The sequence below is a fragment of the Bubalus bubalis genome, chromosome 5 (assembly GCF_019923935.1).
Source record: "Bubalus bubalis isolate 160015118507 breed Murrah chromosome 5, NDDB_SH_1, whole genome shotgun sequence".
NCBI lineage: Eukaryota > Metazoa > Chordata > Mammalia > Artiodactyla > Bovidae > Bubalus > Bubalus bubalis.
Window position 1 is genome coordinate 60165466 of NC_059161.1, and position 17798 is coordinate 60183263.

General features: G+C 36.6%; 1 protein-coding gene across 6 annotated transcripts in view; it reads left to right on the top strand.

The window, feature by feature from the left end:
* GPATCH2 (G-patch domain containing 2) overlaps nucleotides 1–17798 on the top strand; it is a 190468-nt gene that overhangs the window by 3804 nt on the left and 168866 nt on the right. For all 6 annotated transcript variants that reach the window (XM_006076191.4, XM_025286090.3, XM_025286089.3 and 3 more), the window contains exons 2-3: nucleotides 9525–10244; nucleotides 15631–15692. In XM_006076191.4, coding sequence (XP_006076253.3) covers nucleotides 9525–10244; nucleotides 15631–15692 — 782 coding nt within the window. The remainder of the gene's footprint in view (nucleotides 1–9524; nucleotides 10245–15630; nucleotides 15693–17798) is intronic.

Sequence of the window (17798 nt, forward strand, 5' to 3'; positions counted from 1 at the left end):
AACTATCAAATCATTATTGATGTATCAAGCTGTAGTATCTATTTGTTTCACATTATGTGTCTTTGCTTTAAAAATAGCCATTACAAATAAACTATATTGATTCTGGACCTTTTCTGCTATAATTTCATTTCTATTTGGTATTTTTATTTTCTTTAGGTCTGGAAAAGTGCATAGTGAAAACTTTAGTTCTGGAAAACTACTTTTCAATAACTGCTTTTTTTTTAATCTGACCATTTGTTTTAGAGTCAGTTTTATACTCTTAGGTTTATCTGAATCAGTTTTCCATTTCAATTTGAAATCTGAATTGTCCAAATTTTCAGTGAAGTCATATTTTTCCTTGTTATTTGCTCATTCATTTAGTCCTTGATTGATTTGTTCACCTAGTTGTTGTTGAGTTGCTCAGTCTTGTCTGACAATTTGCAACTGCATGGACCGTAGCTTGCCAGACCCCTCTGTCCATGTGATTTCCTAGGCAAGAATTCTGGAGTGGGTTGCCATTTCCTCCTCCAGGGGATCTTCCCAACCCAGGGATCAAACCCAGGTCTCCTGCATAGGCAGGCGGATTCTTTACTTAGACTTTTTTGAAAACATCTGTCAAGCATTATTTTAGGTACTTGTAATTAATATTCAGTGGTCTTCATTCTCATTCCTATTCTAGGAATTCAGAATATGTTATATATTCAAAAGTATTGAGCAGTCACCATGTCTAACCAATGCATGAGACTCATTTCCCAAATATTAGAAGGTTGCATAAATATGTTTATTATATGCTATGAATATTATTAATATATTATGAATTTTTTTTTAGACTTTAAATTATTTTGTTTTAGACTTTGACTTTCTTTCACTTAGGCAGTTTTTTATTCAATGGTTTACATCTCAAAAGTGAATACAGTGTAAGGAAAAAAGTTTGAGTAACTCCTGGTCATTAAATGAAGAAAAAGAATCAAAAGAATGATCTTCAAATTTAAATAATGAAGGAGCAGTCTTATTAAATCACTGTTTGGAAAGTTGAGTTAGAAAATCACTATGTGAAAATAGAATTCGATTTCTTTTTTCTGAAGCCTTCCATGTATGATTGGTTTTTTGTCTTGTTGGCAGTAGGGTAAGGAGGAAGGCAAGGTTTCTGAGGGTTCCCCTGTGACAGAAATGACAAAGTAGCAGCTGCCGGCAATGCCTCCAGTTGAGAGCAAGTCAGTAGAACTTCTGCTCCCATCATGGGAAATGAGTTTTTCTGTTTGATGGCAAATCTTGTGACTCTTTACTTAGAAGGATGATATCCTGTCTTTTCTTTTTTCTTTTCTTGTATCTGTATATTATTAGGATAGGAATAGGTCAAACACAGCATTACCTTTTTTTTTTTTTTACTAAGAGTTTTTTTTTTTTTTTTTTAATAAAAAATCTTTAAGGAAGTGCATGGATTTCTTGAAATTCCACGCAAGATTTTTTTCAAGTGCCTATTATCTTCCCTCTCTCCATCATTCAGAGAGGTTCAAGAATTCAGAAAGGTTGACGGTCGTAGCTTTTATTATGATATACTCAGTGTTCATAGTATAGTTTGTACCTTTAAAGAACAATGATTTGATTTTTTCCAGTAACAGTTTCCTCTTGTGTGTAGAGGTTGTTAGAAGATGAAATAACTGCTCTCACACTAAGTACTCATTCTTATCCTCCAAGAATCCTTACAAGGTACTCATTATACCCATTTTTATGATGAGGAAACAGAATCAAAAGATATGTAATTTGTCCTGCTGCTGCTGCTGCTGCTAAGTCGCTTCAGTCATGTCCGACTCTGTGCGACCCCACTGACGGCAGCCCACCAGGCTCCCCCGACCCTGGGGTTCTCCAGGCAAGAACACTGGGGTGGGTTGCCATTTCCTTCTCCAATGCATGAAAGTGAAAAGTGAAAGTGAAGATGCTCAGTCGTGTCTGACTCTTCGCAACCCCATGGACTGCAGCCCACCAGGCTCCTCCATCCATGGGATTTTCCAGGCAAGAGCATTTGTCCAAGGTCCTATAACTGATGAATGTAGTATAATTTAGCTTCCAAATTCTTGCTTTGTGTGTTAAAGCTCATGTTCTTTACAATTTCCTCCCAGACTTTTTCTCCCTCTAGAGATTTCTATTCCATGTTTATTGTCCAGTGTCAATATAACATTATAATTAATTATTTGCATGTTTTAGAATAAGGTAGTTTCCTGCCACCCCATGCTACTCTTTTAAAAGAGAGAAAAGGTTACTTATGATTAATGGTTTTATACAGATAGGTCATGGAGAAGGAAATGGCAGCCCACTCCAATGTTCTTGCATGGAAAATTCCATGGACAGAGGAGCCTAGTGGGCTACAGTCCATGGGTTCGCAAGTGTCGGACACAACTTAGCAACTAAACCACCACCACCACCACATATAGGTCAAGGAATTTCTAAGTTAGTCCAAGTGTTACCATTTGATGTTAGAATTACTCATAATTTCTTGTCCTAAAATACATAAATAGAGAAAATTGAAGATATATCTCTTAATAGATTACTAGACTAAGACTTATTTTAACAAATAATATTACCTTTAAGAAAGGAAATCTATAAATCCCTATAAGCAGCAGAAATCTTCGTCAAACTTTAGATAATTCTTAGGAATCCTATTTTGTTAAATCAATTATAACATTTAGCCCTTGGTATATGGACTTCCCAGGTGTCTCAGTGGTAAAGAATCTGCCAAGCAGTAGATGCAAGTTCAATCCCTGGGTTGGGAAGATCCCCTGGAGAAAGGTATGGCTACCCACTCCAGTCCAGTATTCTTGCCTGGAAAATCCAATGGACAGAGAAGCCTGGCGGGATACAGTCCATGGGGTTGCACAGAGTTGCACACGACTGGGCGACTGACACATTCACTTGTGTTTTTTTTCCCATGCTATAGTTTTCTCTTCTGGGAATAGTAGTTATTGCTTAATACAAGCTTCAAAAAAGTATTAGCCATTGACAAAATAGTTAGCTGTTGGTTATTGAGGGGCATTTGTTTTCTGGGCTTTCTTGGTCTTCAACTCCTGCTGTGCTTTCCTCTACATTATTGAGGCCCTTTGAGGCCCTTTGCCCATTTGTCAGCTTGTCAGTTCTTCAAGGGCATAGGAGAGGTAATTGAGAACTAGGGCAGCTTCCTCACTTTTCTACCTTGAACCAAAAACATTCGTAAAAACCCTAAAACTGAGTTGCAAGGTTTTCTACATTATCTGATTTTCCTCACTCCAGATCAGTGATTCCCAAACTTCACGGCACCAAAGACTGGTTTTGTAGAAGACAGTTTTTCCATGAACTTGGGGAGGGAGGCCTAGGGGGGATTGTTTTGGAATGATTCAAGCACATCACATTTATTATGTTCTTTATTTCTAATTTCATGCTGCCACTGATCTGACTGGAGGTACCGCTCCATGCCCAGAGGTCGAGGACCTTTGCTCTAGAGCATATGTTTTTTTAGGAAGGCCTTTTTCTGAATTACTTAGAACTTGGTGTTAAAGGAAACCAGCAACAGCAACTGACTCATTTAGTGGATATTTAATGTTGCCTGGAGGTGGACAAACGAATAAACAAACTTGACCTTTGGCCAAATAGTCTTGTGTAAAACGGGCGTATCAGATTCTGGATTGATTATACGTTTTAGATTGCTCAGCATAATCTAATATGACCTGAAAAAACAAAATGCTTATCAAGTCATTTCCTCTGATAAAGTCCAACTTTATATAAATAATGGGGCTGTAATTTTATTCTGTTCACTTGGACTAGCTTAAGAAAATGATGAGTGAGCTGTTCTCTTAGACATTATACTCAGTGCAAACTAAGCCCAAAAGATTTCATTTCCAGTGGGTCCCAAATGAAGAGGAATTGTTTTGTAAATGTGAATACAAAACTTTCAAGTTAGCTAAGTGGTGATTCACTGGATTTTACTATAATTCAGCCTTTAAAACTATGGATGCTTAATAAACAGATTTTTGTGCTGGAAAGTTCCATATTTCCAGTGTTCACCTCCATTAGGAAAGGACTTATTTAAGAAAATATATTTAGGATAGCATGTTTCAGGGCAGTGGTCTTTAATAACTGCCAAGGCAAAGGGAATAAAGGAGCTACTGATGATGTGATGGTCTCTCATAATGACTTGATTTCTGTGAAGCTTGTTGATGCCAGTTTTACCTGAGAGATGTGAGTGAAGCAGCTTGACCAACTGTAATAGAACTGGCTCATTTACAGATATTTTGGTTGAGATTGACTTGCAAGACTGGTGAGTTGAAACGAAAGGGGAAAAGGTGATTTGAACACTGAATGTCACTTAAATTTGTTTTTTCCATTTATTTATAAGTTGTTGTTCTTTTTTATTTTTTTTCCTGAAAAGCTTTTTAAAGTAGTTTTAAAGTTGATTGGTGTTTGAACCACATGATGGAATATGTTAGATTCTTCTCATTAAAATATTTTTTAATTTCTCCTGAGAAAATCAATATAAGATCAGATAAGACTGGCACAGTTTTAATAATGCTTTAAAGAAAGTTTGCTTTCATTTTTAGTAATACTGTTGGTTATATTTTGTTAAATTACATTAGAGCAGTACTAATGAATTAATTTAAATGAAATTAGTTGAATACTATCAAAATTTTACTGGATTAAGTCTCGTGTGCTAATCTTTTTCTAATGTTAGGACCATTACATTTTCTCTGCCAAAGTAAAGCACTGAATTGTCACTTCCAAAATAACCTGCATTTTTAGTTGGAGGTTATATTCATGCATTGAGTTAGTTAATTTCATGTTACTATGTAGAACCAGTCTTTCACCCATAAGGAAACAATTTCTTTAAAAAGTAAATTCCTCCAGAATCAGGTGATACTGAGTCTTCTTTTAGACAAAGAATCTTTATTGTATTATATGTTACACTGGCTTGTTGTTTGATGTTTAGTCTCTTCCTGGTGTCTGACTCTTTGCAACGCCATGGACTGCAGCACACCAGGCTTCCCTGTCTTTCACCGTCTCCCAGAGCTTGCTCAAACTCAGGTTCATTGAGTCAGTGGTGCCAACGGACCTCTCTTTAAGAATTTTCCACAGTTTGTTGTGACACACACAGTCAAGGGCTTTGGCTTAGTCAGTAAAGAAGAAGTAGATGTTTTTCTGGAATTCTGTTGCCAGCCAGATGTTCAAGCTGGATTTAGAAAAGGCAGAGGAACCAGAGATCAAATTGCCAGCATCTGTTGGACCATAGAAAAAGCAAGAGAATTCCAGAAAAACATCTGCACTGGCTTACAGTGAGTTATTTTAAAGATGCAGTATTGTTTTCAAAGATAATAATTCTCAGACAACATTTCTTCCAAAGAAGTAATGTTAAAGGAAAAGAACAAAATACCCTTTGCAATAAAGGGAAGACAAAAAAGCAGTTATAAAAACGTATAGGTATTGGAAAAAAGATCCGTTTAGCTTATCAGCGTAGTTGGAATTTTAGCCCTTGTATTGACTTACTACTCTTTCTCTGTGATGCATATTTCTCTTCATCAAGTTCAGTGTTCTGAAACCCCAGTACTATACAGAACCTTTTTAAAGGAAAAAAGAAAAAAGTGTTAGTGCCTGGAAAATTCCATGGACAGAGGAGCCTGGTGGGCTGCCGTCTATGGGGTCACACAGAGTCAGACACGACTGAAGTGACATAGCAGCAGCAGCAGCAGCAGCCTTGCAGAGTTCATTTAATTGTGTGTCACAATTATTGTTATTATTATTATTGTTATTCTGTCACTGAGTCAAGTCTGACTCTTTGTGAGCCAATGAACTGCAGCACACCAGGCTTCCGTGTCATCCTCTACCTCCTGGAGTTTGCTCGAATTCATGTCCATTGAGTCGGTGATGCTATCTAACTATCTCATCCTTTGCCACCCTCTTTTCCTTTTGCCTTCAATCTTTGTCAGCATCAGAGTCTTTTCCAATGAGTTGGCTCTTTGCATCAGGTGGCCAAATATTTATTTGAATCACCATGTTTTTGAAAACTGTGTGTCTTTATAGACTTTTTGTTTTCTCATTCAGAATGTCAAAGGCGATAGATATGGAAAATACAAACCCACATTAACTGGAAGACAATGTCCTGTTATTTAATTGCTCACAGAATGCATTTTACTGAGGCATCATTGGTTCTTTGAATTCAACTCACTCTCCCCACCCTAATGCGCTAATTTAAGTCTGTCATCCCCTTTTTGTGTTCAGGAGAATATAATGCTTAACTGTGAGTCATCAGCTTTATATAGATACATAGATAAATATATATATATATAGATAGATAAATATATATAGATAAATCTGTCCCTATAATAAATAGCATCTCCTGCTACTAAATCAGTCATAAACAAAAATGCAAACTGTATGCTGGAATTATGGAGGTATTCTTGGGTGTAGTTAGGGGAGCATTCAGGCTCTGGAACCAGATTGTCATAGTTTGAATCCTGCTTTTCCCACTTCCTACATGTGTCACTTCGGGCCAGCTGCCTTAAATCTCTGTCTCTGAGTATTTCATCTCCCACCTTCTAGGGTTATTATGTGAGAATGAAATGAGGTCCAGTAAGTTGCCTACATATGAACAAGTTTGTTTCTGAGAGTGCGTTCATAAGTCAAACAGACTTAGCTTAGGTACCCAACTGACCCGATCGGCTGTATGGTACTGTACTGTGATAGATTTCCAGTGCTTTTCACACAAATAATACACAAAAAATAAAGAAGACATTTTTAAATCTTACAGTACAGTACCTTGAAAAGTGCAGTAGTACCAGCTACATCACCGCTACTTTTACACTTGCTTCTGAACATCCTGTGCTTAAAACAAAGATACTATAAAATGCCATACAGTAATGTACACAAAAGCACAACTACTTGTAAAGGATGCACGCACATGACAACGTATGCCAGACATGTGAACTAACTCATGTGATTAGCCAGCCACGTGAACACACGTTTGCATCTTTGAAAGTTTGCAACTTGAAGGTTCATATGTAGGAGACATACTGTAATGCATATGAAACACTTAGAAATGGGTCTGGCACATAATGAGTACTCAAGTTTTGGAAACCTTATATGTACCTCATATTGTAAGTGTTAAATCCAGTTGAATCACCTGTGTGTTCATTTTCAAGTTATTATTAAAAGGAAAAGACCAAGTTGAAAGTTGTTAAAGGGATCTTGTGAGGGCCTGAAATTATGGACTATGAAGACTATGTGTATAGACCATAGATCAACACACTATCTGGCCACCACTTGTTTTTATAAATAAAATTTTATTAGCACACAGCTATACCCGTTCATTTCTGTATTCCTGATGATTGTTTTGGGCTTACCATGGAAAAAGTTGAGAAGTTGTGATGGAAACCTAATGGCCTGCAGAGCTAAAATATTTTCTACTGGGTCCTTTATGAAAATGTGTCTTGCTCTTCTTGTTGTTCAGTTGCTAAGTCGTTTACAACTCTTCGCGACCCTGTGAACTACAGCACGCCAGGCTTCCCTGTCCACTGTCTTCTAGAGTTTGCTCAAATTCAAGTCCATTGAGTCAGTGATGCTATCTAACCATCTCATCTTTTGCTGCCCTCTTCACCTTTTGCCTTCAGTCTTTCCCAGCATCAGGGTCTTTTCTAACAAGTCGGTTCTTCACATCAGGTGGCCAAAGTATTGGAGCTTCAGCTTCAGCATCAGTCCTTCCAATGAATATTCAGGACTGATTGCCTTTAGGATTGACGGGTTGGATCTCCTTACTGTCCAAAGGACTCTCAAGAATTTTCTCCAACACCACAATTCAAAGCATCAATTCTTCAGTGTTCAGTTTTCTTGATAGTCCAACTCTCACATCCATATATGATTACTGGGAAAACATAGGTTTGACTACATAGACCTTTGTTGGCAAGGTGATGTCTCTTGCTTTTTAATATGGTGTCTAGATTTGTCATAGCTTTCCTTCCAAGGAGCAAGCATCTTTTAATTTCATGGCTGCAGTCACCATACACAGTGATTTTGGAGCCCAAGAAAATAAAATCTGTCACTGCTTCTACTTTTTCCCTTTATATTCACCATGAAGTTCTGGGACTGGATGCCATGATCTTAGTATTTTGAATGTTGAGTTTTAAGGCAAGTTTTTCACTCTCTTCTTTCACCTTCATCAAGAGACTCCTTGGTTCCTCTTCACTTTCTGCCGTTAGAGTGCTAGCATCCACATATCTGAGGTTGCTGATATTTGTCCCGCAAAGCGGAAAGTGGAAAATAAGCCACCCCTGCTATGGACTCCAGAAAGTCTATAAACCTCTGTAATGGAGAATATTTTGATCCTAGGTGCTTCTAGAACTCAGTTTAAGAAATAATTGTTAATGATCTTCATAAGAAAGGTGCATATTTTATTTACCTCTAGTGTTTCAAAGATAAAATCATGTATCTGCGTCCTGTATCTTACCAACATACTTAGAATCTTTGAGAGTTGGGTTTGTAAAGAACTGATGTAATTTACAAGGGTTCCTAAAGAATACTGATGTTTATCCTTGCTGACTAGTGGATGATTTTCTCACATAGTTCAGTGTTTTGGTCTCTGTTTTTTTAAGCCCTAAGCAACTGCTTCAGATTGATTGTAAACAAATCATGGGCCATAAGAGACCAGTGGGGCTCCAGGTTAAACATGAACATAGTTTCTACTTCACTGGGTTGTGAGATTAGCCCAGGGCTTCCCTAGTAGCTCAGCTGGTAAAGAATCTGCCTGTAATGCAGGAGACCTGGGTTCAATCCCTGGGTTGGGAATATCTCCTGGAGAAGGGAACGTCTATCCACTCCAGTATTCTAGTCTGGAGAATTCCATGGACTGTATAGTCCGTGGGGTCGCAAAATGCCAGACATGACTAAGCAACTTTCACTTCACTGCAAATATATGTCCTATGTTTGGTTAAATTTTCTTTTCACATGTATTACAAATCTTGAATGTACCTGCCTGCCTGCCTGTCTGTCTGCCTTGCATATCATGGCAGTGCCTGAGTAGAGCATGTGGTGAGTAGAGGATTGTATGTTTCCTTGTTTCCTTAGAAATTGGGGTGTGTGTGTGTGAGTGTGTGTGTGTGTGTTTGTGGTTGGGGCAGCAGGGGATCGAGAAAGTTCTCTCTACTCCTACATCTGCTCTAGAAAAACTGGCTCTAGGAAAAGGATAGCTGTAGACTAAAGTACGGAGGTTTAACTAGTATGGACTAAAGTATGGGGAAATAACTTTTCCATAATTGGACAATAAAAACATAAAATTACTGAGGTCTTTCATTGTGGATATTATGCTTACTCTATCTTGAAGTAATTCCTATGTTTAATAAAATAACTTGTACAAGAAAAAGCTTAAAAATGAGTCAGAATATTTGGAACTGTTTTTTCTTGAATAGAAAAACTAAGTAGCTTTTAAATATTTCTTTATAATAACTATTAATTCTAGTCAGATTTAGTGTGAATTGTGGTTAACTCTGACTATTTAATTTTTTTTTTTTTTTCTCTCCTTAAAAAAAATGTAGGCATTTCAGTCGAACCATGGAAGAACTGGTTCATGATCTTGTCTCAGCCTTGGAGGAGAGCTCCGAGCAAGCTCGAGGTGGATTTGCTGAAACAGGAGACCATTCTCGAAGTATCTCTTGCCCTCTGAAACGCCAGGCCAGGAAGCGGAGGGGGAGAAAACGGAGGTCGTATAATGTGCATCACCCATGGGAGACCGGTCACTGCTTAAGTGAAGGCTCCGATTCTAGTTTAGAAGAACCAAGCAAGGATTATAGAGAGAACCACAATAATAATAAAAAGGATCACAGTGACTCTGACGACCAAATGTTAGTGGCAAAGCGCAGGCCTTCATCCAACTTAAATAATAATGTTCGAGGGAAAAGACCCCTCTGGCATGAGTCTGATTTTGCCGTGGACAGCCTTGGAAACAGGACTCTGCGCAGGAGGCGGAAGGTCAAGCGCATGGCCGTGGACCTCCCGCAGGAGAACCCCAACAAGCGGACAATGACCCAGCCCCTGGAAGGCTGCAGAGATCAGGACATGGACAATGACAACAGAGCTTACCAGTATCAAGAGTTTTCCAAGAACAAAGTCAAAAAAAGGAAATTGAAAATAGTTAGACAGGGACCAAAAATCCAAGATGAAGGAGTAGTTTTAGAAAGTGAGGAAATAAGCCAGACCAATAAGGACAAAATGGAATATGAAGAGCAAAAAGTCTCAGATGAACTCATGAGTGAAAGGTGACTTTTCTATTCTCTAAATATAAAAAATATGTCTCCAGTGTTTGTGGTTGATTGTGTTTTAGATTTTAATTGATTCTATTTGAAAGTGATTATAAGTTATAATAACAGTAGTGATACTACTGTTTAACCACAGTTGTTTACTTAAAATTTATGATGTTTCACACAAAGCAAAATTGCTTGTTTGATTTATACAAAGTCTTTTGATTGTGTCCTAATGACTTAATTTTCAGCTACAAAGAGAAAAGGAAGTGGATTTTCAATGGGAAAGACTGCTTTTGAATAACAACACATTTATAACTCTTAGCATTGCATTTAAAATTATGTTTTTGTGTAATTATAGAGCTTTAGCTGTTGGTGCTTTTTAGTGTCATTATCCATTGGTGTATTCTAATTTCTGAGAACCAAATCTTGATACCACTTCACAGTGTGTGACTAGATATTTTAAGAAGTCTGTAGATTGCTAGGAATTCTGATCACTTATGAATTGTAAAACCCAATATATAATCCAGAAACTCCTGACCTTGTTTTTACACAAATGGGAGAAGGAGCGATCTTTTGGCAATTAGTCTAATCAGTCCATTCTAGAAAGCAGGTCTATCACAATGAAGAGTTGTTAAGGACTTTTTTGACACCTTCAAAAGGTAAGTGATCACTTTTCTTTTACACAGAACTAATGTTACCTATAGGAATGAGAAAACAGTGACCTTGTTCATCCTTTTAAGTGTATCCTTAAAATCAAATGCAAAACTATGATCAAGAAAAAATATTCTTTAAAAATGGTCTGGAAAGAGTATTTGATTTTTAGTTGGTAAGATTGGCATCATTTTAATAATGTGGAGTGTGAGCTATGGATCTCTATATATATATTTATATATAATTTTTTTCTCTCTTGTAAATGTGGTTACAGATATGAGTAGGACCTAGTATAAGTTTGTAGCATGTACCTTTTATTAGAGGTGGTTTTCTATTTATGTAATTTTTCTAAAGAACTAAAAATTACTTAAAATGTTTTAGGAAGATTGTGAAAACTTTACCTTACCTGCATTTCTTCCCAAAAAGTTGTCATTTTCTACTGGAATGAGAATTATTTGTATGCTAGTATTGGACCATTATGGCTGAGGACCATCCAGCTTGACTTGAAAGTAATTATCTTGCTCAGTTGCTGGGAAAGAGGATGTGTGGCATTTGAGGTAAATCCTCAATTCTGGATTATTCCCAGGTTACCTGCTTTCTAGATTGATTGTGGAAGCCCCTCCTTTTATCGATGTCTGCCTTTTATTGACAGTATGGCCCTGGACGAGAAATGAGATGAAACTCTTTTATTTCTTTTCATTGTAAAGAGTGAGTATTAGGTTGTAATCAGGCTACCCAGCAGTCATCACTCTACGAGTTTCAAAAAAGGATGTTTTCACTCCTGAATAAATTATTTTTTTTTCCTTGTATTTTAGACTTACTCATACAACTATTTCTTATGGTCACTTAAGAATTAGGTATATATTCCTTCTGTGGGAAGATTTATAGATAAGAATGGAAAGCTTTTCTCTGTGTGTGTGATTTAGGGCTTCCCTGGTGGCTCAGATGGTAAAGAATCTGCCTGCAGTGCCGGAGACTTGGGTTTGATCTCGGTCAGAAAGATCCCCTGGAGAAGGAAATGGGCAACCTACTCCAGTATTCTTGCCTGGGAAATCTCATAAACAGAGGACCCTGGTAGGCTACAGTCCTTGGGGTCACAAATGACTTAACACACATTTGAATAACTACTGTGTACTGTTCACTCATCCCAAGACAAACCTGATTCTCTCCAGCCTCATAATCTGGGATAGCCACACAAGCATTTGGTGATAACGAAACATGCTAAGCAAAAGGTACTGGTGATTGGAAGCCTTGTTCAGATATTGGAGGGTTTAAGGCAGATCATCCCAGGTAGACAGAATAGCTCATCCAGAGGCGTGGGCTGTGAGGCAAGTGTAATGTATGTGAGCGAGTATATGTAGTTCCTTATTACTGCAATATGAAGTGGGAACAGAGGCTATAGCAATAAGTTGCTTTAGAGGCCTGTGAGCTCTGGTAGTTTGAATTTCATTATATAAGTAATGAAAAATCAGTGAGGAATTTTTAGCATAATTAGATTTACATTTGATCAAGATCCCTGATCTTGGCCACAGTGTCTTCTTTGGTTTTGGCTGACCTTCAGACCATCCTTAAGAGGATGGTGATGTGCTCAGTCACTCAGTCGTGTCTGACTCTGCGAACCCATGGAATTAGCCCACCAGGCTCCTCTGTCCATGGGATTCTCCAGGCAAGAATACTGGAGTGGGTTGCCATGCCCTTCTCCATGGGATCTTCCCAACCCAGGGATCAAACCCAGGTCTCCCACATTGTGGGCAGATTCTTTACCATCTGAGCTACCAGGGAAAACCATGGTGATGACAGTAGAGGAATAAAAACCATGGGAGCAATTTTAAGAATTGGAATCAGTGAAGGTTGGCTGACTGTACTTTGGGGCAGATAAATGAGAAAGAGAACTCTCAGATGATGCCCAGATTATCAAGAAGAGAAAATATAGGCAATGAGCAGACTGGGAGAGGATTTTAGAGTTGGTGTACATGTATTAAATCAATAAGCATTCATAAGTCTGTTCTCTAAATACTGTGCTATAAAAGTCATACTAAAAAAAAAGTGGGAAGAGGTAGCTTTGGAAATGAGCCATAATGACTATCAGCTGTTGAAAGTGAAAAATGCCTTCTACAGGGGTTCTTTTTCTGATTTGTTAAGCACACTAACAGCCACATGATGTGAGCACTACTAAATATCAGTTAGATGAGATGTAAATAAGAAAGTGTGTTGTTGAGAACACAGGGAAAAACATCTCAAAGCAGGACAAGGATCGTTAAGGACTAATTGCTGGTCTTAGGGAATTCCGATTTTCTTATATGTTTAAGAAGAGCTCCAGGCAAAGAAGAAGGAGACAGGGATACTGCTTGGAGAAAGAACATAAGGATCAGAGATGGAATGGAAAGAATTTAGGTGGGGGCCTATCCATGAAAAGCCTTGAAATCTACATTTAATCCAGTAAATGTGAGGATGTAATTTAAGAATTTTAGTAGAATACTTTGCTTTACATAGACATGTACATACGCGTACATATATGTACCTGTGTGTTTTATAAACTTTCTTTAGACTAGGTCTAGATTTACGGAAAGGTTGCAAAGATAGTACAGAAAGTGCAGTCTGTATATCCTGTTCCCTCTCATCCCACGCCCAGTTTCTCCTGCTGTTGGTATCATCCGTTTACTTTGATATTAATGCATTTGTCAGAACTAATGAGCCAATGTTGACACATTATCGAAAGTCAGTACTTTATTAGAATTTCTTTGGTTTTTATTTGCTGCCCTTTTTCTGCTCCAGGATCCTGTCCAGGGTATTATAATATTAGTCAACCAGTTATGTTTTGAAAAGATGTGCCTCGCTATCTGTAGAATAGATTAGAGGGGCTAAATCTGAATTCAGAGAGATTGGAAAACCATTGTATAAAAAGAAAAGCATATAGGTTCACACTCCTTTATCTGTAAATCTAAATTCTGAAAGCTGTGAAAAACTAATGAATTTGTGGCCAGACTTAACTTGACCTGTATTTAATGTGGATATTCCTTCATTTAATTGAAAAATAGTATATTTGATTACAAAATGCTATCCCAGATCTGTTAGGCATTTTAGAATGAACCTGTCTAAAAGTGTAAAAAGTATGAATTTTGAATAATTTTGCCTCGAGGGTTTCAGAAAAAGAATTTAACCCAAGGTATGCACGATCAGGTCCTTTATAAGTGTTTGTGTTGATGGGGGAAGACAAAGCACTACTCAGTCACAGAGGAAAAAAAAAAATCTATAGTAGCTTGAGCAACTAAATAGCAGAAAGATAATGTTTCTGAAGTGTTTTTATTACTCTAATATCACTATGTATAGGAGAGCATACCTGATTGTAAACAAGAAAATAAGTATGGATGTGATGCTTTTAGAAAGTATTTGCTTCATTAACACATGTGCAATATAGTTTCATACATTCACTTAATTTGAAGAAAGTTAAAGAAAAAGGTACTAAATCAGAGGTCCTTAGAAGAATCTGCCACCTAAATTCTTAACCTTTTTGTTCATATTTTTTTTTAAACAAAACCTGAAATATTTTATATTCAGAATTTAGAATTTCATTTGTAATTTTAATCCTGAACTCTCAATTGAAATATTTTAAAACAGATTAATATGATTTTTTTAACTAAGATTACAGAGTTCTTCCTGTTGATGAAAAAATATTATAATTTAAAAAGCACTTGGGGTGAATTCCTGATTGGTTAGAATTAAGAATTACAGTAAAAAGAGAGTACATGAGAATTTTTTTAAGAACATCACTCAGTATTCTTTAAAGACCAGACCCCTTATCATCTGACCTTGTCCTTGTGATTTTTTTAAACTAACTAGATTCTCATATTGGAGAAGGCAATGGCAACCCACTCCAGTACTCTTGCTTGGAAAATCCCATGGATGGAGGAGCCTAGTGGGCTGCAGTCCATGGGGTCGTGAAGAGTCGGACACGACTGAAGTGACTTAGCAGCAGCAGCAGCAGCAGCAGATTCTCATATAAGCATTGCTTCTAGTAAAACTAACGGTGACTGTTTAATTCATGTCAGTGGAATATTTCCTATTGTTTTCATTTATATGTTGTTTGACTCTGTCATACGCTCCAACTCTATTGAAGTAGTGAGAACCTATTATTTTTTTATCCTTCCTCCTTAATAATTGTCAGTATTCATTTTCTCTTCACAAAGACCTTAGCTTTGATTTAATGGATTGTTACCATTGTAAACTTCTTTCCTCCTTGCCAAGTAATAGAGTTGTTGGGAATTCCTAGGTAATGTCTTTCAGGAATATTTGCAAATGTGGTTATGAAAAATAATTCCATCTCAGACCCTTGTATTTATTTCACGTGCTAAAGAAAGGCTGAGCTTGCTTTTGACTGAGACTTCCCCATTTTATTGAGCAGTGTTGTTCAGGGCTCAAAGCTGAATTGCGTGGAATAAGAAAGGAGCAGTAAGCATTTGATGAAAGCAGATAATAAAATGCATCAATTGTGTCAGCACCTCGTAGCAGTCACATCTGGCTTGCTGTCAGAGTCCCATTAGATTCCTGTGGTTTTATGTGCCAAAAATAATATGCTCTGTAGTTAATGGAACTGGGATGTTTGCAGTTTGATTAAAAAAAATCATCTTATTTTCTTGCAGATCTTTGTCAAGCTTAAGTTCCATCTCTGAGCTGCCATGTCTCTTTAAAATTTGATGACTGAGAGATCAATTGTTCTTTTGATCTGTTTTTTTCTTTTCCCTTATTTTAGTGATTCCAGCAGTCTCAGCAGCACTGATGCTGGTTTGTTTACCAATGATGAAGGAAGACAAGGTACTGAGATACTATTTTTTTTCTTGCTTTGGGAAAAACGCCTTCATTTTAAAGTTGTGCTTATTACTAATTATTTCATGAGTTGATGACTTCAATCCATTTACCTTCGTGCAATCCACACACTACTTAGTGGACTGGGATTTAGTTCCTTTCCATGCTATGTCTTCATAACCTAAAGTAATTGATTATCTCCAAAAGCTAGTCTGGAGAGCTAATAATGTTAAGGAAGGATTATCTTCCTTGAGAAAGCTTTACATACCTCAGTCTTTTCAATTTTGTCTCTTAGCAAGTTCACAAGACCCTGGTTCTCATTCTCTACCTGATTCCATATGTATTTGATTATGTTTAAGCATTAATAAAAGTGGATTTGCAAGTCATTTTTCATTTTTATTCAGCTGTGACATTTATTCATCCTATCCAGTTTGTAAGTAATTAGACCATTTTCATGAATTTCGTATTGTACACTGTTAAACAGTAGTCTTGCAACTTACATCTTTCCCATCTTTGAAATTTCCTGAAGCTTTTCATACTTCGACATGGCATTATATTGAAACTCCCTGCTTTGGTAGAAATTATGAAAACCTTAAAAAGGGAACAGGATACATACATACAAATACAAGCGTTTTCTTCCTTTCTGGAGATCTTTAGAGGAAAGCAGTAACACCTAAGGGGGGAAAAAAAAAACACAAAATTTATTTTTTTTAAGTCTAAATAGTTTAATGATGTTATGAAACAAAGAATAAAATAATAGATGCCCCACAGTCTTCTTTCTTAGTCTTTTCCTCCTCTTGGCAATACAGATTAAGTAAATTAAACTATTACTCCTTTCTGCTTACTTATAAGCCATTTGTCTCCAATAAGTAGATACATAACTGTTTTTAAGACCATAGACTTCGCAGAAACATGATAGAACCTTAGGGCTGAGAGTAAGCATCACTACCTTAATATACATGAATTTTTGTTAAAATACCTATGTCTACTCAAAGTTATATTATAAACATTGGTTTTGGCAATGAAATGAAATGGGAAAACTTTTTAAAAAAGGATTCTGAGAAGCCTCTCAGTCTTTGAGAAGCATTGAATGGCTTTGAATAATCTGCTAGAATTTATTGTGAGCCTCCTATGTTTCACATTACTAAGAGTGTTTTGTTTTGTTTTTACATTTATTTTAAGTTCTTATTTTATTCTGAAAACAACCCTACAAGGTCCCCTCCCCATTTCTTTGCTTTTAGACAATGAAACTCAGCCTAATACATTTGAAGTAATTTCCCCAGTGTCACAAAACTGTGGAATCCTATTTGGTCTCTCTGACTTTAGAATCCAAGTTCTTAATCTCTAGCTATTTGATTTCTTTATTAAGAATAAAGTGCATCACATCAAAAATAAGATAACCCCATTTTTCTATGATAATGTTGTCTAATTGGAATTAAGATCTAGGGTAGATGGTTTTAAGTGATTCCCCTTCATTTATTACGTTTTTACCTGATCTGTGAACTTTTAGTATAACTCTCAATGAAAGTACCACATGTATATGTGCTTTGGATTGTGCTTACTTTTTAAAAAATATTTTCTATGGAATCCTCAATTGAAATAAACAGGTGACTTTGAATTCCCAAGTTTTTTTACATTTTTCATTCCTTCATAATTTGAAATACAGCATTTCCCATAAAATCACTTTCAATTAAAGTTTAAGGGCATTTTTATGTTTAAAAACATTTGTAGTAAGAGATTTTGGAAATCAGAAATGTTCTGAAAAGGAAAAAAGTTTATAGCAGTTATGATGACCCTCTTAGGATCTAGAATTAGTAGCTTTTCTAAGAATCATGAAGAAGACTAATGAATCTCAGATCTTATTCAAAATGCTATTTGTCTCTTATTTTTAAAACCATCTGCTTTCTCTCTTTTCTTTTTTTGACTGCTTATACATCTTTTTATTATTTCTTTAAAAAAAAAATCACAAAATACTGTCGATTGACACAGAGGGCATATTTTTCATGCTGAATTTTAAATTGATCATTACTCCATGATTGCACTCAGGGATGTTCCCCAAAGTCAGACTTGCTATGAATAGTGTTCTGTTTTAAAAATACTTTGCTTGTAGTAGTT